The 18779-nt window shown below is 41.2% G+C and overlaps 1 protein-coding gene across 1 annotated transcript in view; it reads right to left on the reverse strand.

The window, feature by feature from the left end:
* Positions 1-2017: 2017 nt before the first annotated feature.
* si:dkey-82f1.1 (DENN domain-containing protein 2A) overlaps positions 2018-18779 on the reverse strand; it is a 35651-nt gene continuing 18889 nt past the window's right edge. Inside the window, exons 3-20 of the mRNA XM_056387757.1 lie at positions 16539-17579; positions 14372-14499; positions 12836-12948; positions 12507-12704; positions 12125-12218; positions 11360-11410; positions 10906-11093; positions 10386-10495; positions 9580-9649; positions 9291-9368; positions 8066-8206; positions 7746-7894; positions 5698-5875; positions 5534-5575; positions 5249-5354; positions 4041-4328; positions 3215-3301; positions 2018-3007 (exon numbers count right to left, since the gene is read on the reverse strand). Of these exons, the coding sequence (XP_056243732.1) occupies positions 2976-3007; positions 3215-3301; positions 4041-4328; positions 5249-5354; positions 5534-5575; positions 5698-5875; positions 7746-7894; positions 8066-8206; positions 9291-9368; positions 9580-9649; positions 10386-10495; positions 10906-11093; positions 11360-11410; positions 12125-12218; positions 12507-12704; positions 12836-12948; positions 14372-14499; positions 16539-17579 (3094 nt within the window). The 3' untranslated portion in view covers positions 2018-2975. The remainder of the gene's footprint in view (positions 3008-3214; positions 3302-4040; positions 4329-5248; positions 5355-5533; positions 5576-5697; positions 5876-7745; positions 7895-8065; positions 8207-9290; positions 9369-9579; positions 9650-10385; positions 10496-10905; positions 11094-11359; positions 11411-12124; positions 12219-12506; positions 12705-12835; positions 12949-14371; positions 14500-16538; positions 17580-18779) is intronic.

Consider the following 18779-nt stretch of genomic DNA (forward strand, 5'->3'; position numbering starts at 1 on the left):
ATTTAAAGAGCAGATGTAATGTGTTTTTCTTTAAAGCTTGGTGTAAGTTAAATAAAGTGAAGTTTTTGAAACATTTGTGGGGAGTCCAGCTGTAACAGTCTTTCTTTTCCAGTCCAAGTTTTCACCCATTCTCAAATGAGAAAACACAATCGATCGTACTGTTGGACATGGGCATGTTGTTAAAGTCATTAAAGGCCTGGAGGCCTAATTGTCTGAGATGTGATTCTGAACTTTGGACTCTGTGAGGCAACATGTGCAGGAGAACATAAACTGGGTAACAGACTCCTCTAGTGGGTATTATGGGTATTACATGCTATTGGACACAAGGTTAACAGTTATTTTTCTAATGGTAACGTGTTCAAGAATTTTACTATAGTTATGACCTGACTTCTAAAATGACTAATTAATGTCCTTTGTTTCTCAAAAATAATTAGCTGTGTGACCCTGTACCACATTTGTCTCACTAAACCTTATTTATTTCACTCAGTAGTTGTTGAGATTAGCAGCTGCGCCCGGCTGGACATGCTGTCCTGTTCAAGAGCAATCACTGTCCTCACATAGATGATTTGCTTGGTCACAGTCAGGTTGTCCAGCAAGACAGATCTGAGACACTTTAACTGTACTCGAAGCAATATTCAGTGACTTGGAAAGCGTTGTTGTATCACCTGTGATCTCCATTAAGCTAATTATGTGACTTTTAAAACCAATGATTTAGGTGTGTCATAACAAAGGGAGTAAATACTTATGCAAACATGTACTTCATAGTTTATATTATGTGTAATTCATTTATCAGTGAGACCATAAACTCAGGCGTTATTCTTATTTTCTCTGTGAGGAAACTTTAAGAAGGAGGAAACAAAGTGCAGGGAACAGCGCCCCCTGGAGCTGAAAAGGACTCAAGTGTCTTGCTTATGAAACATACAGGCTGATTTTACATGTCACAGTCATCTCACTTGTCCCACACTCTGCCTGTGTACAAAGTTGTATAATGTCTTTTGAGGCTCTGGAGACGGAAATTACTCAAGTGAAATAACTGCAGGAATCCTGCCTTTTTTTCTTCTTTTTTTTTTAAAGGCTCAACGAAAGACAACACTGAGATGTGATTGAGTTGCATTATGGGAAGCGTAGCATCTGGTGTTTTTGGAGCTTGACTCAGCCTAAAGATGAAAATTAATTATATCTCCGCCTCTGCTGCAACAGCTTGACCTTTCTTTTTTCATCTGTCTCTAAAAGTGCGAATATGTAACAAATCCTGTAAGACTCATCAAGCTGCAGATCACAGTTTTAAGTATAAGGTCTGACCAGTTTGTAACCCTGACTACTGAACAACTTTAACCTAACCCATTTTAAATCACCTGTTATAACTTTGCAATTTCAATCCTGGTCATAATGTTTCTACAATCAAAAAGCTACCTTACACACACACACACACACACACACACACACACACACACACACTCACACTATATATATATATATATATATATATATATATTAGCTTAATGTGTCCTGACATTGTAAATTCAACATTATGTATCAGAGTGAGACTGTGTAACTTGCTGCAGCCTTACTTGGCCTGATGTGACCTGTGGCTCAGGGCAGTAATACTACAGTCAGTGTTGTCGAGTCGAGTCCTGAGTCCGAGTCCAAGTCACCAAAGAAGAGTCCAAGTTGAGTCCGAGTCAAGTCCCCATTACCTGAGTCCAAGTCTGCTTCCCTCCGGCACAGTCAAAGAGCTGATAAACAAATACAAAATATCTACAATACTCCCAGTAGACACAGCTGTCAGTATCATTAAGAGAGTATATTTACTGTGTGATACAATAGCCTAACAAATGCACTATTAACAACAGAAGTCTTATTTAGTGATGTATGATTCTTCTCTACTCGTGTGTTTCATGTCACAGGTAAGGAATAGATAGTTTTATCATATTGGTAAAACAAGAAGTAAACACACTTGTTCACCAGAAACAGCAAAAGCAACATAGTTGACAAAATACACTGTATGAAAAAAAAGTCATTTGTCTAATTCAAATCACTTTATTAATAAAGTTTTATTGCATTCTCAATCAAGTTTAAGGCAGATCTAGTCGCTTTTGTGAAACACATTGATACTGATTGACCTAAGATACACATCATTCCTCAACATCAACTTCAACTATTGAAACCCAAGTGAGACACATATTCACATTGTTCTTTTTTTCTTGTCTTTACATTTTCCTCAGTCTTCTTTTTGGTCCTCTGTCCTTTTCCAATAAAAGGTCACTTACTTAAAACAGTGGTACATATACCCAACAACCCAAAGTGGTCTACAAACAGTCTGGACTAGACTCTGTTAAATAAAGTCTATTACAAATTACAGGAGATTTCTTTGCGCTCATTTAAAGGAAATTTTAAAAAGAGATTAAATTTGTCTAAGAAGAATATAAATTAACTTAAAAGCCTCCTGTTGAAGAAGAAGTTGTACTATTGCATTTATAAAAGCTTCTATAGAAAATACTTGGAATGTATGAGAAGGTATTGTACAAAACTGGATCTTCAGTGACACTCCTCCTTACAGGTTTACAGGTGAAGTCAGTGAGCGAAAAACGGAGAACACTGTTCCTAAAAACATTTACACTGTGCTGTGCTATACAGTAACACACCGTAGAGATTGACTTTAACACATCAAAACCTTGGGAACTGTGAAACTAGACACCGTTAAGACATTGATTCATCGTGTTGTAAGTGAGTTTTGGTCCGAGCTGAGTGAGTGAACCCTTCACAACACTAATGGAATGACTGGCTAATGAAGCTGGGAGCTAAACCCTAACTTTCCGCAGATTCCCTCATGTTAAACTGCGAGTCCAGTTCACTTCCTTTGTTCCACGTTCTCCACGCCCAGGGAGCATGTTCCTCTCTTCTCTTCCTTTTTTTTTTTTTTTACTGCACACCTCTTCGTGATGCTTTTACAGACGACATCCTGACTCCAAGCATCATTTCTTGGAAAGGAATTTCATCTTGTTTCCTGAAAAAAGCAACAGATGTAAATCACACTTAAAAAAATATGTAAAAACATTTAACAAAAGTGCAGTTTTTAAAGTCTCTTAACTGATTAACTGATTGCTTGTTTGCTTGATTGCTTGATTGATTGATTGATTGATTGATTGATTGATTGATTGATTGATTGATTGATTGATTGATTGACTGATGGAAGATGCACACTAAATCTCACCTAGGCCCTTGAGGAACTTGTTGACTCCTCGTTGCTCGCTTCCAGGCAGCGAATCCAGATACTCTTGTGCTCTCACCTCAAACAGACCTGGAAACAAAACAGGTCAAATATTTATAGTCAAATGTTTTAAAGAGCATCCTCACCACCACTAGATTTAAAATAAAAAAATATATAAATATACTGACCATTAAAATAGAAAATTTGAGTGAGATTTCTTTGAATTTTTTTAGTTTTGTGATTAATAGTAATCTTCTTTTATCTATTTATCTATTGTGTGTGTTTCTATTGATGTGGGTGCTGAGCTGCTGCCTACAATTGCCGTTACAGGGACAAATAAAGTTCAGTTGAATTGAATTGAATCACATGGTCCTCATCAGCAGATGAAGTTTACTTTACATTATTCTAAGCTCTCTGAATTATAAAAGCTTGAACATGACAACTAGGCAAAATTCATCCTCTGCGTTGTCCATGTGAAAAGGTCAAAAGCTCCAAGAACTGAGTAAGCAGACTTTGAGTGGAGGTTGTCTTCTCAACTATAATTACATGCTTTGAAAAATGTTGGATGCTGAGGAACAATTAAAGTCATATGGACATATGTCAATTAGCGTAACATTTCTTTGAGGTCAATGGGAAAACTTTCTCTATTCTCTACAAAAAAAAAACACTCACAGTCACTTAGCAAAAATACTAATTTAATCTAATTTAATAGGACTTTAACATTTTTCATATGCACATACAGTTGGTATAGATGTTCAACTAGCACATCTAGTGTAATGGTGTACTGTATTGTACTTTAACACAATTGCCGGTAATCAAATCTCAGTACCTCTGAGACCCTGCCTGCGCAGCTCCCTCTCCTGGATGAAGCCGGTGAACATCTGTGTCTCCATGAACACCTCCAGAAACCTTCTCAAGCTCTTGGAAGTGACCGCTTTGCGAAAGGCCTCACGCTGAAAGGATGAGGAGGCAGCAGAAGAGGGGCTGGGCAAGGTGGGGGAGGCCACGGACTCATCCTCCCGCTCTGCTCCACCCATGAAGAGGGAGTAGTGACCCACCATCTCCACGAAGAAACGCACAAAGGCCTCCGATACCACCGTGCTGAGGCAGCTGGAGTCTGGCAGGAGGAACCAGGGAAAAAGAGAAAAAATTGAATCACATGAAGTTTGATAGCCTGCTATATTGTATACAAAGGTCATTAAATACAGTACCCGTACGAGGTTGATAAACAACAATAAATCATTATTATCTCAAATTATTATCTTGTTCGAATCGATCATTTTACTCACTATTTTGAAAAATGAATTCTTCACTTGCTGAAACTAACACAGCAAACATTTTCAGCTGTTCAGAGATAAACTGTTTACACCATTGCAAGATATTTCATATACAAAAGCTATGCTCTCAAGCTGAAAAACTACACAACTTGGAACTGTATACTGCTTCTTGAACAGAGTGTCCTCAGTAGCTAGAGTGAGTCCCCAGCTGTTTTGTTGTATCACTTTTAATGTTCATGTCAGTTAGTGTGTGATTTCAGAGCTTTCAAATGACCATGTCAATGTAAAATCTGTGTGTTGTCCAGAGTGTGTAAGAAGCTCCAGATGGGTTATGTTCAAACCATCTGATACATTTAACACTGACTTACTATATGTATAACAAAAACATGTACAAACACACCAACTTGTGATTCTGTACCTTAAGTGGGTGATGAGGATGATGCAACAAATAAATCTTTTCTGGTAAAAATGCACTGTAGTGATGTGACCTCTGTGAATTAAAACTTTCAGGTCTGTTGTCCCCGTGGCCACACCAAGCACTAATGTGTTGTAGCAGTACAGTGTACTGAAAGTGTAACGACAATTTAAGATACAGTAGGTCAGTGAAAGTGTCTGGAAATGTTCTGAAAAAATTATTTTAATTCCTCACTCTTGATTGTTTCACAGCACTGTCTTTAGTATATTTAGTATTCTGAATAAAAACATAAAAATACTGTATAAATGCATCTAAACAGAAGCAGCCATAAGAGTGCTGAGTCACCATTGGGCAGATCTCCTTTCTCACATGCCAGCTCCCTCCTCTTGTCCAGCACGTGCTCCAGAGCCGCCTGCAGCTTGTGAGGAAGAATGGAGTCCTCATCATCCAGCTGTGGAGGCAAGAACACAGATGTAAACACAGTCAACATACTACAGTGAATTAACATTTTTTTTTATTCACATAACATCTGGTAGAGCCACTACAAATGTAACGGAGTTAAAGGGTGAGCCGACGTCTGTTATGATAGATGGATTTTCACTGTTGTCTGCGTGTTTCTATGGTTTCTACCTGTCGTAGGAAGCGGCTGTTGCCGAGGTCGACCACCAGGACCTGAGGGGAGAGCAGAGGGAGCGTGATGTCATTTCCTGGAGCTATTGTTCAGGGGGAGGAAATGTTGAGATTCAAGGGCACCACCATCTATATGTCACAAACAACAATAAAAATGTTCTTACTTCTTCGATGGGCAGCTCTTTGAGTCGAGGCAGAGAGCTGGAGAGGAGGCCGACTATAAAGGGTGTAGGCGTGCAGACGATATCCAACATGGAGGGCGGGAGCACGGGGATGTACGTATGCTGCCAGGTGAAGGGGTAGAGAAGAGCCACGACTGCATGACAACACTGAGACAATGTGCTGCGGAAAGAGAGAGAGAGATGAGGAGGTTAATGCTCATACAACTTATTTTTATCATTTTGGATGAAATAATATGGTAGAAAAACCATCTTACAAAGAGCCTTTGAAAAAATGCATATCTTAAATACATTATATATACAATATATCATGTTTTTTACAGCAGACATGTTTACCTGCCAGAGGTATGACAAATACCAATATTACTTGCCAGAACAAAGCCATTGTTGATGTTATTAGGTCCAGTGCTTTTCCTGTTATGATTCAAAATGTTCTTTATTAAAAACGTCTATGAATCAGATTCATCTGAGAAAAATAAAGAAACAAGAGGACTTTGATGTTCGCAAGACTACCAAGATTTAGTTAGGAAAGATTTATTCAGAACAGCACAAGACTGTTGACATGGAAGAAAGAAAAGAAAAGCTGATGATTGAGCAGAAAATTCTGTCAAATCCTAAATAGCAAGAAGCTTTTTAAGTTCACTGTCAACACAGCGCTAGAGTCTTGTGACTTGTGGTTACGTTTAACCACACGCATGCACATGGACCTAATGAGGCGCATGTGTGAAAAGAAAGATGAAGTTCTTGTTCTTAATAATGTTAATTCAATAAAATCTATCTTAGCTAATTATAGTTATAATAAGTTATAGTTAGATTTTTTTCAAAAACTCAATGTTATACAAAGAAATTAGAACATATACCACAAAAAGACGTCCAACAAACAAAGCAAACCAAATGTAATGTTTTAATGAAGAGTCTAATCTCTACCACAAGATGGTGCTAAAATACCCCCCCTCAAAAAACTGTCTCTCCTGCCACCCATTTCTTAGTCTAGAAAATAATATTGAAAGTTAATTTCTGTTGCCCCAACAAACCCACTGTTACCCCGAGAGGAATGTTCAAACGCATCTTTTAGGGGAGTGTGACGTAACACTTATAAAAACTATACAGCGGCAGCAAACACACTCGCCCCACACCGTTAAGATAATCTCTCCCGCGTGTGCATCTGCTCACAGTTAATTCATTAAAAAACTGATTGACAAAGCCAAGTTTCCACACCATGGTGGAGAATGTAAAATGACTTGTGATGTGCTTGTGAACTTTGGTGAGAAATGTTTCAAATGCTTCAACATTTTGTCAGTATCTTTTTTTTTTTTTTGCCCATCCAGATAGATAGATAGATAGATGCTTTATTTATCTATCTATCTATCTATCTATCTATCTATCTATCTATCTATCTATCTATCTATCTATCTATCTATCTATCTATCTATCTATCTATAAGTGAACTCTGAGAAATACATATTGTAATGTATTAATACTGCCTGAAACCTCAGGGTGTTTCTTGAACTACATCAGGTTACAACGACTAGTCCTCTGAGCCCACAAGTTGAAGCAGCTCTACAACAGTAAAAAAAAAAAAAAAAAACCCTTTGACCCCGACCACAGCGATAATAGCTTTAGAGTTAAAGGCTTTGAGTGAACTGCGTGGGTGTGATGACGTCATTGTGCACTCGTGTTCGCTCTAAAAGCCTAACTCCTTCTATCTGGCATCCCTGACAGTTTTCCAGAGAAGTGATTGTTCCCAAGGCGACTGTATAACACAACAGCATTCCTTCCTCTCACACTTGGTCAAGATCTTCTTATCCTCAGACTGCTTGTCAACTTGAGGTCTGCCTGTCATGTCCTTCAAACTCTTTCCTCTTGGTCTTTTCAGCATCATAAACCTTCTTTCCCTGATCTGATCATGATGGATGAATTAAACGAATGAATTAAAATACTTCAACGGCTCCATCTGAAACGACTTAACATCTGATCTTCGGGTATGAAAGCCAACTACCATGCTCTGTAACGATATGTTGCGGGAGACCAACCTGAGTTTGTCGGCGGTGAAGATGACCCTGCGCTCCAGCAGCAGAGAGGCAAACACTCGCAGAAGGAGACGCAGACTCAAGGAGGAGAAGAGACATTCAAAGTCCACATGCTCCAGACGGGAATCTGACGGCCGACACAACTCTATCACCTGTAGGAAAGACAGAGAAAACAAAAAGGACAATCAGATTATAATGTACATACTACATGCATCTAGAGAAAGCCACTGATATGATAGTTTATGTCATTTTTAGTCAGATTTATTATGTGGAGTTTGCCTCCAAGAAAGCTGCTTTCCACAGTGACACCACCATCATTTTACCTCTGTCCCAGAGCCAGGTAGGAAGTTTTTGACAGTGATGGTCCTTCCTGGAGCAGGGAAGGGAGCTTCCATGATCCCTCTCATAAAAGGCTGCACCAGAGCAGGAGAGATAGCCCTCCTCTTTTCCACTTCATCCAGGATCTGAGAAAAGGAAAAGAAGGAGGCTCTGCAACTTGAATACTGGCAATCACAAATACATACATACAAAAATACGTGTGTATATGTACATATATACATATATATACACACACACACACAGACACTATATATACTATAGGCTCTTAAAAGAACAGAAGTGCTTTATGGCTTTCATTGGATTTTTATAGTATTATAGCATGAAGTGCCTTAACCTGTCACGTGTTTTAGTTTCTTGGTCAACCAAAAACAGACATTTCTTGTCTGTGAAATCATTTTGTAAATACATGTGATAGACTATTTTATCCATATTTTTCATCCCCCACTTTATGGTATTTGTCAATATCATTGTAAAATTTATTTATTGTACAGTGGAATTCCTGTTGAAATGAATCAGGTAGCTGACAGTTACAACTGCATTGTATTCAGGTGCCATCATAAATACAAGGTAATGGCACCACACTCGCTATTATTATCATCATAAACTTTTTCAATCTCACCAGGAGACTGAATAAGATACAGGAGCATCTGCCAAACACGTTAAAGCCACTACATCAAATGGCTAACAACCTGCATCCATGATGTGTACCCCTCTACACACATACTGTACACATCTGTATAATATTAAACTTGATCTGATACAGATAAAACACATACAGAATATCATCAGCACTTACTCCTTTCAATGCAGAGGCAGCTATCAATCAATTTGCTATCTTATCAATAAACTGAATTTACCCTCCTATGCCGATGGGTGTATCCGCACAAACCCCACATTACCAGTGGCAGATGTACACTTCAAAGACATTTAGGTATACAGATCAACACACTCATAAATCTGAGGCTCATTACAGGGAACCTTTTTCCACTGCAGTAACCACATCAGCTGCAGTTCACATGCGTCTCTGTACTGCAGCCAGCGGGTGGGTGGAGCTCTGCGGGCGTCAAGGGTGGTACCGCTCTGTACGTTTTTACTGGGGTTGAACTTGTGTGTATGTGTTTGCGCAACACATGCAATTCCAAGCAATGCAATTTCACTGGATGCAAGTAACAGATTTGAGCGAACTCGTGTTTATGTCACTGTCTGTACCTTGGAGAAGAGGTCGAAGCAGCCCAGGCGGCTGACGATGCAGTAGACCTCAGGGAGCCTTCGGCCTTTACCACTGGGCTATGAACAGCCAGAGAGAAAAAGACAGACGGCTTCAAAACACCGGAGTGACACAAGATTGCTCATCCAAATACAACCTATGATTAGACCAGTGAAGCAAACCCATGCCCTTTGTTTCACAGAGATTTTAAGGCCACATTCAGGAACAAATGTTTTTCCTCATCATTTTATCATCAAATTCAGGAAATATGAGGGAAATTGTTTCTGTTACCAGTAATCGTCGACAGTAGCCGAACCGCCTGCTTCCATCTTCACCAGTCAAGACGAATGAGAACGTTTCACTGAGGATAGAAGAGAGAGAGAGAGTGAGAGGAAAAAAACAACATAATTGAGACGTGCTGGAAACTATTTAGAGCTGTAAAAATCACACAGAAAAGACTGTTGTGGATACAGAGAATCCCACTCTGGACTGGACTTCTGCAAACAAAAGCCTGACTTTGTACTTGAGAGGGAAGGACCCTCAAGACACTTTTAATCTGCAAATAGCAACATAAAGCTTCCTCAGCTCTGCCTGACAGGTAGTCATTGAGCAGTGACGACCTTCTTGACAGGCCAGAGCGTCAGCCAGTTCAATGACTCAGTCTGCAGGTGTGTTTTTAGTGGCCCCTCAACCATCGAACATTTGCCTCCAGGTAATTATTAGCCATCACTGTCAAGACAGACATTCTCTCTTCTCGGAACAATGCAGACGCTCAAGAGGCCAAGAGGTTTTGGGTAATAGGGCCAATTATAAACAGCATTAAAAAAAGAGGTGCCTTTGTAATAGCAAACCAGGTGTAAGGTGCTAAATCCATCCTCTTTCCCTATAATCGTTTGTCATTGTCAGTGGCTTATCGTTACACAAAGGAGAGTCGTCTTCACAAGCCACAAGGTCATTTCCATTCTGGGCTTTCATCTTCTCCACTAACAAGTGCTTATTAGCAAGGAAAACAGCTGAGCTATTACCGCTCTGACGAGAAATGCTTGCGTCCCCGTTTATTTTTACTTTTTTTTTTATGTTCTATGACTCTGACTCACCTGGGGAAGTTGTCGACAGGTGCCCAGTCTTTGGCGTCAGGGAAACAGAACTGAGGGATGACCTTCAGCTGGTCCTCAGTCTCCCGCATGAACTTAAAGCTCCTCTCAAGCTGGTTAGTAAAAATAAGAGAACATGTGACGATGAATAATTAATTTAACGATGCCCGAAAGATCATGCTGTTTAAAATATTAGGCCTTTGTGTTTTACACACAGCTTTGCTATTGAGATTAATATGGAACTGAGGTAAATATGAAACTGTAAAAGGCATCGATTTGTGTCAACCTCTTCCTAATAATCATTCTTCACCAGCCTTAAACTGCAGCGTTACTACCTTTAGTATGTTTAGTACGCATGCTGTTGTTGTTCCTCCAAATGTGTTCATAAACTGACATATATAGCTTGAATTATCACTATCCATGTAGGAAAGCAGTCATCAAATGCTCGCTCCTTCCCAGCATTGTTTAACATAAAATTTCCAGTGACTCGTTTCGCTTCAGTAACATTTCTCTCCTCTTTTACCTTGAGAGGGAACTGCTGTGTGACCTCGGGCAGGTATGGAACTCCGGCCTTGGTTTTGTGAAGCGCAACGACTATGAAATACTCAAAGAGTTTCCTCTCCTGCAACTCCATCAGATCCCTCTCCAAAGTTCGGTACCGCCCCGTCTGCCTCAGCATGGACTGAACCGACACCAGACGCTGGCTGTGGGCTGAGGGAGGGAGACGCACATTTCATACAGATCCACATCCATCTGTGCATGTATGCACAGAGAGCCAATGTGTGGCCACAGCGTAATCTGTATTTCCATCTGTGTATGTTTTGATTTTAGCGATACAGTGGAACAATGGAAAGAAAGAAAACTGATCAGAATCAGTTCACATCCCACTATTGCGATTATCTGTAAGTAATGAAATAACTGCTACAGTAGGTAGCATGAAGCTACTGGATATGTTAGTATTTATTTTCTTTTCTCACCTTTTAGTTTCTCCTCCGTGTCACTTTCCGACTCACTGTTCTCATCTGTCACTACATTAAAGAGGGTGAAAAGAAAATCAGTGTGAGGAGACTGCAAATAACAATCACAGGAAACTCAGAGCACATGGAATTCGCTCTCATTGCTTTCAGTCCTGGCACACACAACACCACCCGGTCCTCTGATACACGGGTCAGTCTCAACTGACCCAAAAAGGTAACCTTGCCCATAAAACTAAGTGAATACATATGATGAGGTATTATGGCTTTTATGGAGGTAGACCTGTAAAGTCTTTCTGGTCAAACTGACGGCTGCAGGAAAGAAAACATGCTGAAAAATGCCTGCATTGGGTAGAGTGTTGATAGTATTGATGACAAACTATGATATAATATCAAGAAAAGACAGACTTGCATCAACTAACACAGAATAACAGACAATCACAGAATGCCGGTGCAGCAGTACAAGATAGAAATGTGGAAATGTTAGAAAGACATGGCTACCAGCGTTAAGAAAGCTTTTAAAAGAATTCCTGGATCTGCACCAGGATCTGCACCTGGATCTGTTTTTGCACCAGAAACTAATCACTTGTTCCCATGGCCTAACTTTTTCACCGAATTGTACTGAAATAAGTGTTTGAGATGAAGAAACACAAACACAAGCTCCTTTGTGGAGACATTGAGAAAGTGGATAGGGTTTTATAAGTTAAAAAGGATCAAAACAAATAAATGGTCTTTCTTGTGGCCCTGCTGTCGTATTTGAGGCCTCACCTCTCCCTGAGCTGGACTCGGTCGACTGAGACACCCTCTTCATGCGTTTCTTCCCTCTTCGTGCCTCAAAGATGCCATTGATTTTCAGCACCATCTGGAGGAGGTAAAGAGAAAGAAATGTCCATCTTTAAATCCTTAAGCAAGTAAACAAACATCTGCCAGGCTCCTACCAAGATCACTTCAGTACAGCTTCTGGGAGGCCTTCCTCTGGACACACTTCTCACAGGAAATATCTGTCAGAAAGTTTTTCTCTGCCTTACTCATCCCCAGACGGAAGCATGAGTGGACCAGCTCTGAAGCTCCCTGAGCAGTACGCTGGACCGTAAATAACAGACAGACAGAGTAGAAGGGGCTTGGTGAGATGCCTCTCAGACTCCCATACCTTGGGGATTTTCCTCCGTCTGCGATTGTACGGGTCTCCTGAGAGGCAGGGGGTGTCATCGGGGCTGCTGGGTGTGGAGGGCGGGCTGACACGGGAGGGTGAGGAGACACCAGTGTCCCGGCCAGTCTTGCGTAGTTCGAGGAGCTTAAAACTTCGCCGTTCTGAGTTTTGTCTGAAGAAGCCGGGCTTGGAGGAGAGCTTGTGGGGGGAGGGGGGGGGGGGGGGGGGGGGGGGGGGGGCAGATACACACTTTAGAAAGTAGTTTTAATGTAGAAATGGTCCCATTAAATCTCCTTTGTTTTTATAGTGATGTAATGGCGATCAGGTACCTTAGTTGGCGTGTCAGGGACAGGAGATGAGGAGGCAGGTGAAACACATTTGCTTCCCAAACAACTTCTCTCCAGCTCTATATCTTCATAAGGGTTCTCCTTGGATGGAGGATCTTCAAAAGGAAAAAAAGAAGGAATAGATCAGTGTCACCTGGATTACACAACAGCCTCACACACGCTTTTTCGAAAGAGCAGATAAAGTATTCTTTCCATATCAGTCATGTTTGTTTTGCCAGACGATTCCTACTCCAGATGTGCGGAGAGCTACCAGAGGAGGCCGGTCTGCTTATATAGCTCATATTTTACTGTGATAAGATGCTTGCACAGCTAAAGCTAAATGTAACTCTATAGCCACTCGCCCTCCCCTGCAGATAACGAGCGAGGCAGTTTCATTTTCCAAAATCTGTGCCTCTTTTCTCTCTTTGTCTCTGTCTGTCTGTCTGTATCTCTCCTCTGCTACATCAATCCATCCACCAGATGTGACCTGTAGGAGTAGGAGGATAAAAAGGGACGTTCAGTTCCCTGCTCCTTCTCCCTCTGAGGAAAACAAGGGATCAGTGTACTGTTTTTCACATTGTTGGCTGATGAGAACCTGACACCAATCTCCACGTGTGTTTGTGTGTGTGTTCACTCGTGAGTTTGCGTCAGTCATCAAGATGTGCGTACATGTCCTGATGACAGTTGCTTTCCTCTGGATCTGTAAACACTATCAGTCATGTAAATTGTCTGTTTAAAGTGTGTTTATGAAACTTGGTTTGCATGTGGGGGTTGATGACTGTCTACACTATCCATATCTCTGCTTCCCCGAGCTGCAGCTAAAGCTACAGTATAGCGGGTCGGAGTTACTTTACCCATGGGACACTGCTGAGTGCCTGGTGAACAACATTTTAAAGAACAACGCGACTGTAATGAAAGGAGGAAACTATAAAAAGGATCCAAAATAAGCTGCGGCATCGCTCGAACATAATGAAACTTAATTTGATTGTTGCCAGCACGCAGCATTCACACACCAGCTTCAGGGATGAAAACCAAAGACACATTGAAGCTATTGCCAGTAACATGCCTTGGCTCTGAGCCATTCACATGCCCCCCTGCTGCACTGACAATTTCAGTAGCCAACTTAAGCTACATTACGACCTCACACAACGCCGCTATTGTACCTTATGAAATTAAACAGGCTCTAGGTGGGGTTGGCATAACCCAGCAGACAATAAGGTAGGAAGGAAGGTCAGGTTTCTACGTATAATTTTTAATAAAAGTGAAGCAGCGTTGCTCTAAATTAAAAGTGGATCAGAAAAAACAGAGCAGAGTAAAGACAGCTTGGCCTCCTCATCACCTCTGTTACTGAACTCTATGACACACACGCTGGTATGAGAGATGAAACTTCAGGGGTCATGCAGTATATGAAGGGCATTAAAAATAGGACCACATACGCCTGCAGTTCAGTATAGAACAAGATTGTTTCAGTCATTGTATGCTATAAACTGATTTGTATTTGCAAAGCTTGTTTAAGGAAAAATAAAAGCGTATGTTTACCTATTATGTCCTCGTAGACATTCTCTTCTGATAAAGTGCGTGTTAGGCCCAGTCTGGACTGAGCGTACCAGTCCACCCTGCAGCTCTCTGTAGACGACTGGAGCAGATCCTCGAATTCATACGACTTCCTGATGGACAGAGTAGCATAAAATTTTAGGAGAGTTGCACGCCAAATACAAAAGGATAGGAAGGAAGGATTTCTGACTGATATCCCGGAGTGAATGTGTGTTCATGTTGATGCTTTTAAAAATGATACTGTACGCCAAGCTGGAAAACTGATGTTACCATTTTTCTAGTTGCCACATCTGAATGAGTACATCTGTGTTTCATCACAGCTGAAGATTAAAGCCCAGTAGAATAAAGTGCACAGAAGGATCTATGGTTGCATGCATCCCCACATGCCCCCGCATGCATGCACATACGTACAATTAAACTAAGTTGCCGCTTTATTAGATACAGCTTGCTACATCCAATGCAATACAATGCCCTGCGATAAATCCTATGTTTATGGAGCTTATTATATTCAGTTTTCTCCTCTGTGGTGTTGCTGTGTTGGATTGAATTATTGTGAATGTTTTCTTCGCTCTCATTTGACACAGCATAATATAACAGAATGTCATACAACCACAGACTACGCCTTTTTCCTTTATGCTGTATGTTGCTATATTATTTTTAAATATGTCTCCCTTTTGTCTTATTTTGTCGGGTTTTTTTTTTTCTGCCTCCGAACATGGTTTCTTTCCAGGAGCAAGTAGTGGTGATTGTTGCTTGACAAGAGCTTTGGCCATCATTGCGTTTACAAGACAAAAGGTTATATACGCCCTCTGAGCAGCACTACGTCTTCAAGGTAGATCGGAGGCTACAGCAAGTCCAGGCCTGGGTTAGCTGGTTAGCATGCTAACTTCAGTAGAAGAAAAGATTCGATAGAGAGTTAACATTGTTACTTTCCACTGCTGGAGACAGCTATTGGTGAGTAAAGGAATGAAGTTTGATCCTGAACTAAATGTTTCTTCTAGACTGGTAAGTAAACAGCTGTTGATGCTAACATTAGCGGCTGACATGTGGCAATAGCAAAACTTACAAATAGCTCCTTTAACTTTCCTAGTGCATATTGAAATTTGCCATTTCCCTTAATCTGACACATCATAATTCAGTCAATTACTGTGCATGGTCACTGATATACAAAATAAAGTTGAACAAAATAATTGACCATCAACATTGCAATCCTTAAAAAAGTAGGACTTATTGCAGACATGCTGCATGGCACTGGATGAAGCTCAGTGTACCTAATAGTTGGGTAACTGTGTATTTGTTCACTCACAGGCCCATGCACAGAAATGCCCACTGCAATGGACCCTCACAGACAGACAGCCTGGCCAAACAAAAGGGCTTGACACAGCACACTCGAGCGGAGTGAGGCCTCCACATATGGTATGGAATGTAACCGATCCAAGCCAAGCTCCAAACAAGAATTCAGACCACTGGAAAAAGCGAACAATAGATGTAGTCCAATACTGCAGAGTTCACATTTTCTGGTTTCCATACAGAGCCCTATTTGTTTGATTGAAACCATCTGAATTCAAGCGCTACTTAAAGGAGTTTTAGCAAATTCCAACATGTTAATTGCTCATGTCAGAATAACTGTTTCAGATTCTGGATCACACTTTACGCTTAGAAGAACATTCATTTTTTACATTTAGATAAAACTCAAGATCAAATTCTTGCAAAAAATGAATGCATGCACTCTGCATGTTGTTCTCCTTTTCCAGTAGAGTTTTGGGAGAAGGAATGAGTTGTGTTGAAGTGAGCATTCCTCTGATCCAACCAATGAGCTCATTCTGTGAGATATTTAGAAACAGGATGATGTCATCGGTGGTTTTGATTTACAGCAGATGTGGGAGACGTTGTTCACCTCAGTGTTTGGTTGGTGGTGGAGTAGGAAGGGGTTAGAGGATACACAGGGCCATTACTTGTTAACGGTGACTTCAGGAGAAGATTCTATAAACAATTTATTTCTGTAAATTTAGCTTTGGAGTTCGGAGAAGACAACATGTCTCGGTGGCGTCAGTAAAGGTGTTTAGGTCTAGGCTGGGTTTCTGCTGCAGAACGAATGGTCAAAACTAATCATGGCTGCCTATGCTAACTTCCTTACTTCTCAGTCTCCTACCTGTTACTGCTGTCCCGGGGTTTGTCAGCCCAGGGTCTCCTGCACACTCCAGGTGGTGGGCATGTTGGTAAAGGTGGAGGAGGAATGGAGGGCAAAGGGGGCAAGTTCCTCTTTCCCTTCCCCGAGCCGGCCCCTGAAGCTGGGGTAGCGGGCGGTGTGTGGTGCTGGAAGGTTCTCTGAGGTTTAGGTAGAGGGTTTATAGATGGAGCACCTGGCTCGCTGTATACGTTCTCTGGATCCCCCTCCCTCCTCCTCCGTGACCCACCCGGCCGAGGGACGTCAAAACTCCCAAAAATGGGCTCGCCGGCCCTCTTTTCTGTTTCTTCCACCTCCTCCTTTGAAGGAGGACAGAAGTAATTCCCTGGAAATGCAAGTGAAGGTCTGTCAGGAACTTCCTTTGTTGCCTTCTCCAGTTTCTTAACATGAGTTAAAACAGTTTTCTTGTCGAGGGGTTGCTCTGTTGGCTTAGAAGCCCGAAACCCTCTCTCTAGTATCACTTCTCTGTCTTTGTTTGTTGGGCCTTCTGGAGATTTCGGCCTTGAATCCCCAAGCTTTCCAACATTCTCCTTCCCTGAGTCTTGTCTGTCCCAGCTGACAAACCGCTTGGAATCTGTCCTTTGGACCTCTGAAACTTTAGATTCCTTTTTCCTCACTGTCTCAACTTCTTTTTGTGTCGTGCTCAGTGGACATGTCCCTGTAGAGGTAAGTTGGGCAGGTTCCTTTTTGCCCTCCCATTGTGAGATCTTATCGCGGATGCTTGCACTCTTGACTGCTGCTGGGCTCTTGCTGTGGTTCAGTTTGCCACACAGTCCGTTCTCCATGTTGGATGTCCGCGGGTCGGTGGTGTTGCTGGCTCTCCTGTGAGCCAACATGGTGTCAGGAGGACCGGGGCTGTCGCTCAGGCTGAGCAGGGGTGAGAGGGGACGCTTGGAAGACACAGTGTCCCTCCCGTTTCTGTTCCCCGGTGACCCGAACACCTCTTGGGGCTGGGGCACCGAAGATGAGGGAGCCTCCCCAACCTTCAAGCCACAGCACTGGAGCCTGGGAAAGAAACACACACAGAGCAGTTAACATACACACTGGCATGATGTGTCATGTTTCTCTACTTGTTTAACCCTCTAAAGGGTTGTAAACAAACCACAAATAAACAAAATATTCTGTAATCTAATAAATAAATACATGAATTAATTAATTTTCTATTCATGTGTCTTACACTCAAAGGTTCCCCTACATGGATTTACAATACACAACTGTACTTCAATTATACGCAGATATATATACTTACAAATAGCCTTTTTAACAAAAACCGAAGGTACTAAGCAAAAAATTGCAAATCAATTAAAATTTACTTTAAAGATTTCTTGAAAGTAGAATACAAATCAGGCCCCTGTGAAAATGCTCTCTGACCATCAAACTAGTAAAAACAAATTGATATAAACAATAAAACTTGAGAAATTCAGACAACATATCTGACATCAACATATATAGATACAACATAGGTGCTTGAAACGAGATTAGTCGTCTTTTAATTCGGCTTTTTCAAACCAGGACTACAAGGAAGGATCTATGAACCTGCTAAAAATACATTTTCTTTGCTATGGAAACAAATTATTTGATCGTCCTAAAATAAGGTATCATAACTTTCGTGAGCTGTCAGTTTTGCAGTAAGAGGGTGAAGTGTATTTCACGATGAACAGGCTGAAAGGCCACCTATGACACACAAGATGGACACAGACTGTAAAACCCATACAACCAGACAGAACATGCATGCAGTCTTCTCTTGGTTTAGGGGCCAGTATTAACAACTGGGCCACTGCTGATGTGTACTTAATTCATTCCAGATAAACAGAGGGAGAACGTACATTGCACTGTTGCCAACTCTAACAATTTATAGTGCAATTATTTTCATAGAAATGTCAGTCTCTGCCTTCAGTGAACATAGCAAAGCATCAATTCTCCCCATGGCTCTTAAAATTGGCCACACAATGTGAGCTCTTACAATTATGTCCAAATAGATCTTTGTTTATGGGGTAAACAAGAATTCTTGTTAAAAGAGTTCAGACGTCTGTTTGGTGGCTCTGCTGTAGCTGTGAGTCAATCCTGGAAGATTACTGGGTCATGACTGTTTGAACTCTGGGTTTGGGGGTCAAAGTTTACAAGCTACGCGCACAGCTATTTCTGGAGAGGAGACGAAAGTATACACAGAGGAGCGAGAGGACAAAGTGTAGACGTGCATCTTTT

The sequence above is a fragment of the Seriola aureovittata genome, chromosome 10, assembly GCF_021018895.1.
Source record: "Seriola aureovittata isolate HTS-2021-v1 ecotype China chromosome 10, ASM2101889v1, whole genome shotgun sequence".
Classification (NCBI taxonomy): Eukaryota; Metazoa; Chordata; class Actinopteri; order Carangiformes; family Carangidae; genus Seriola; species Seriola aureovittata.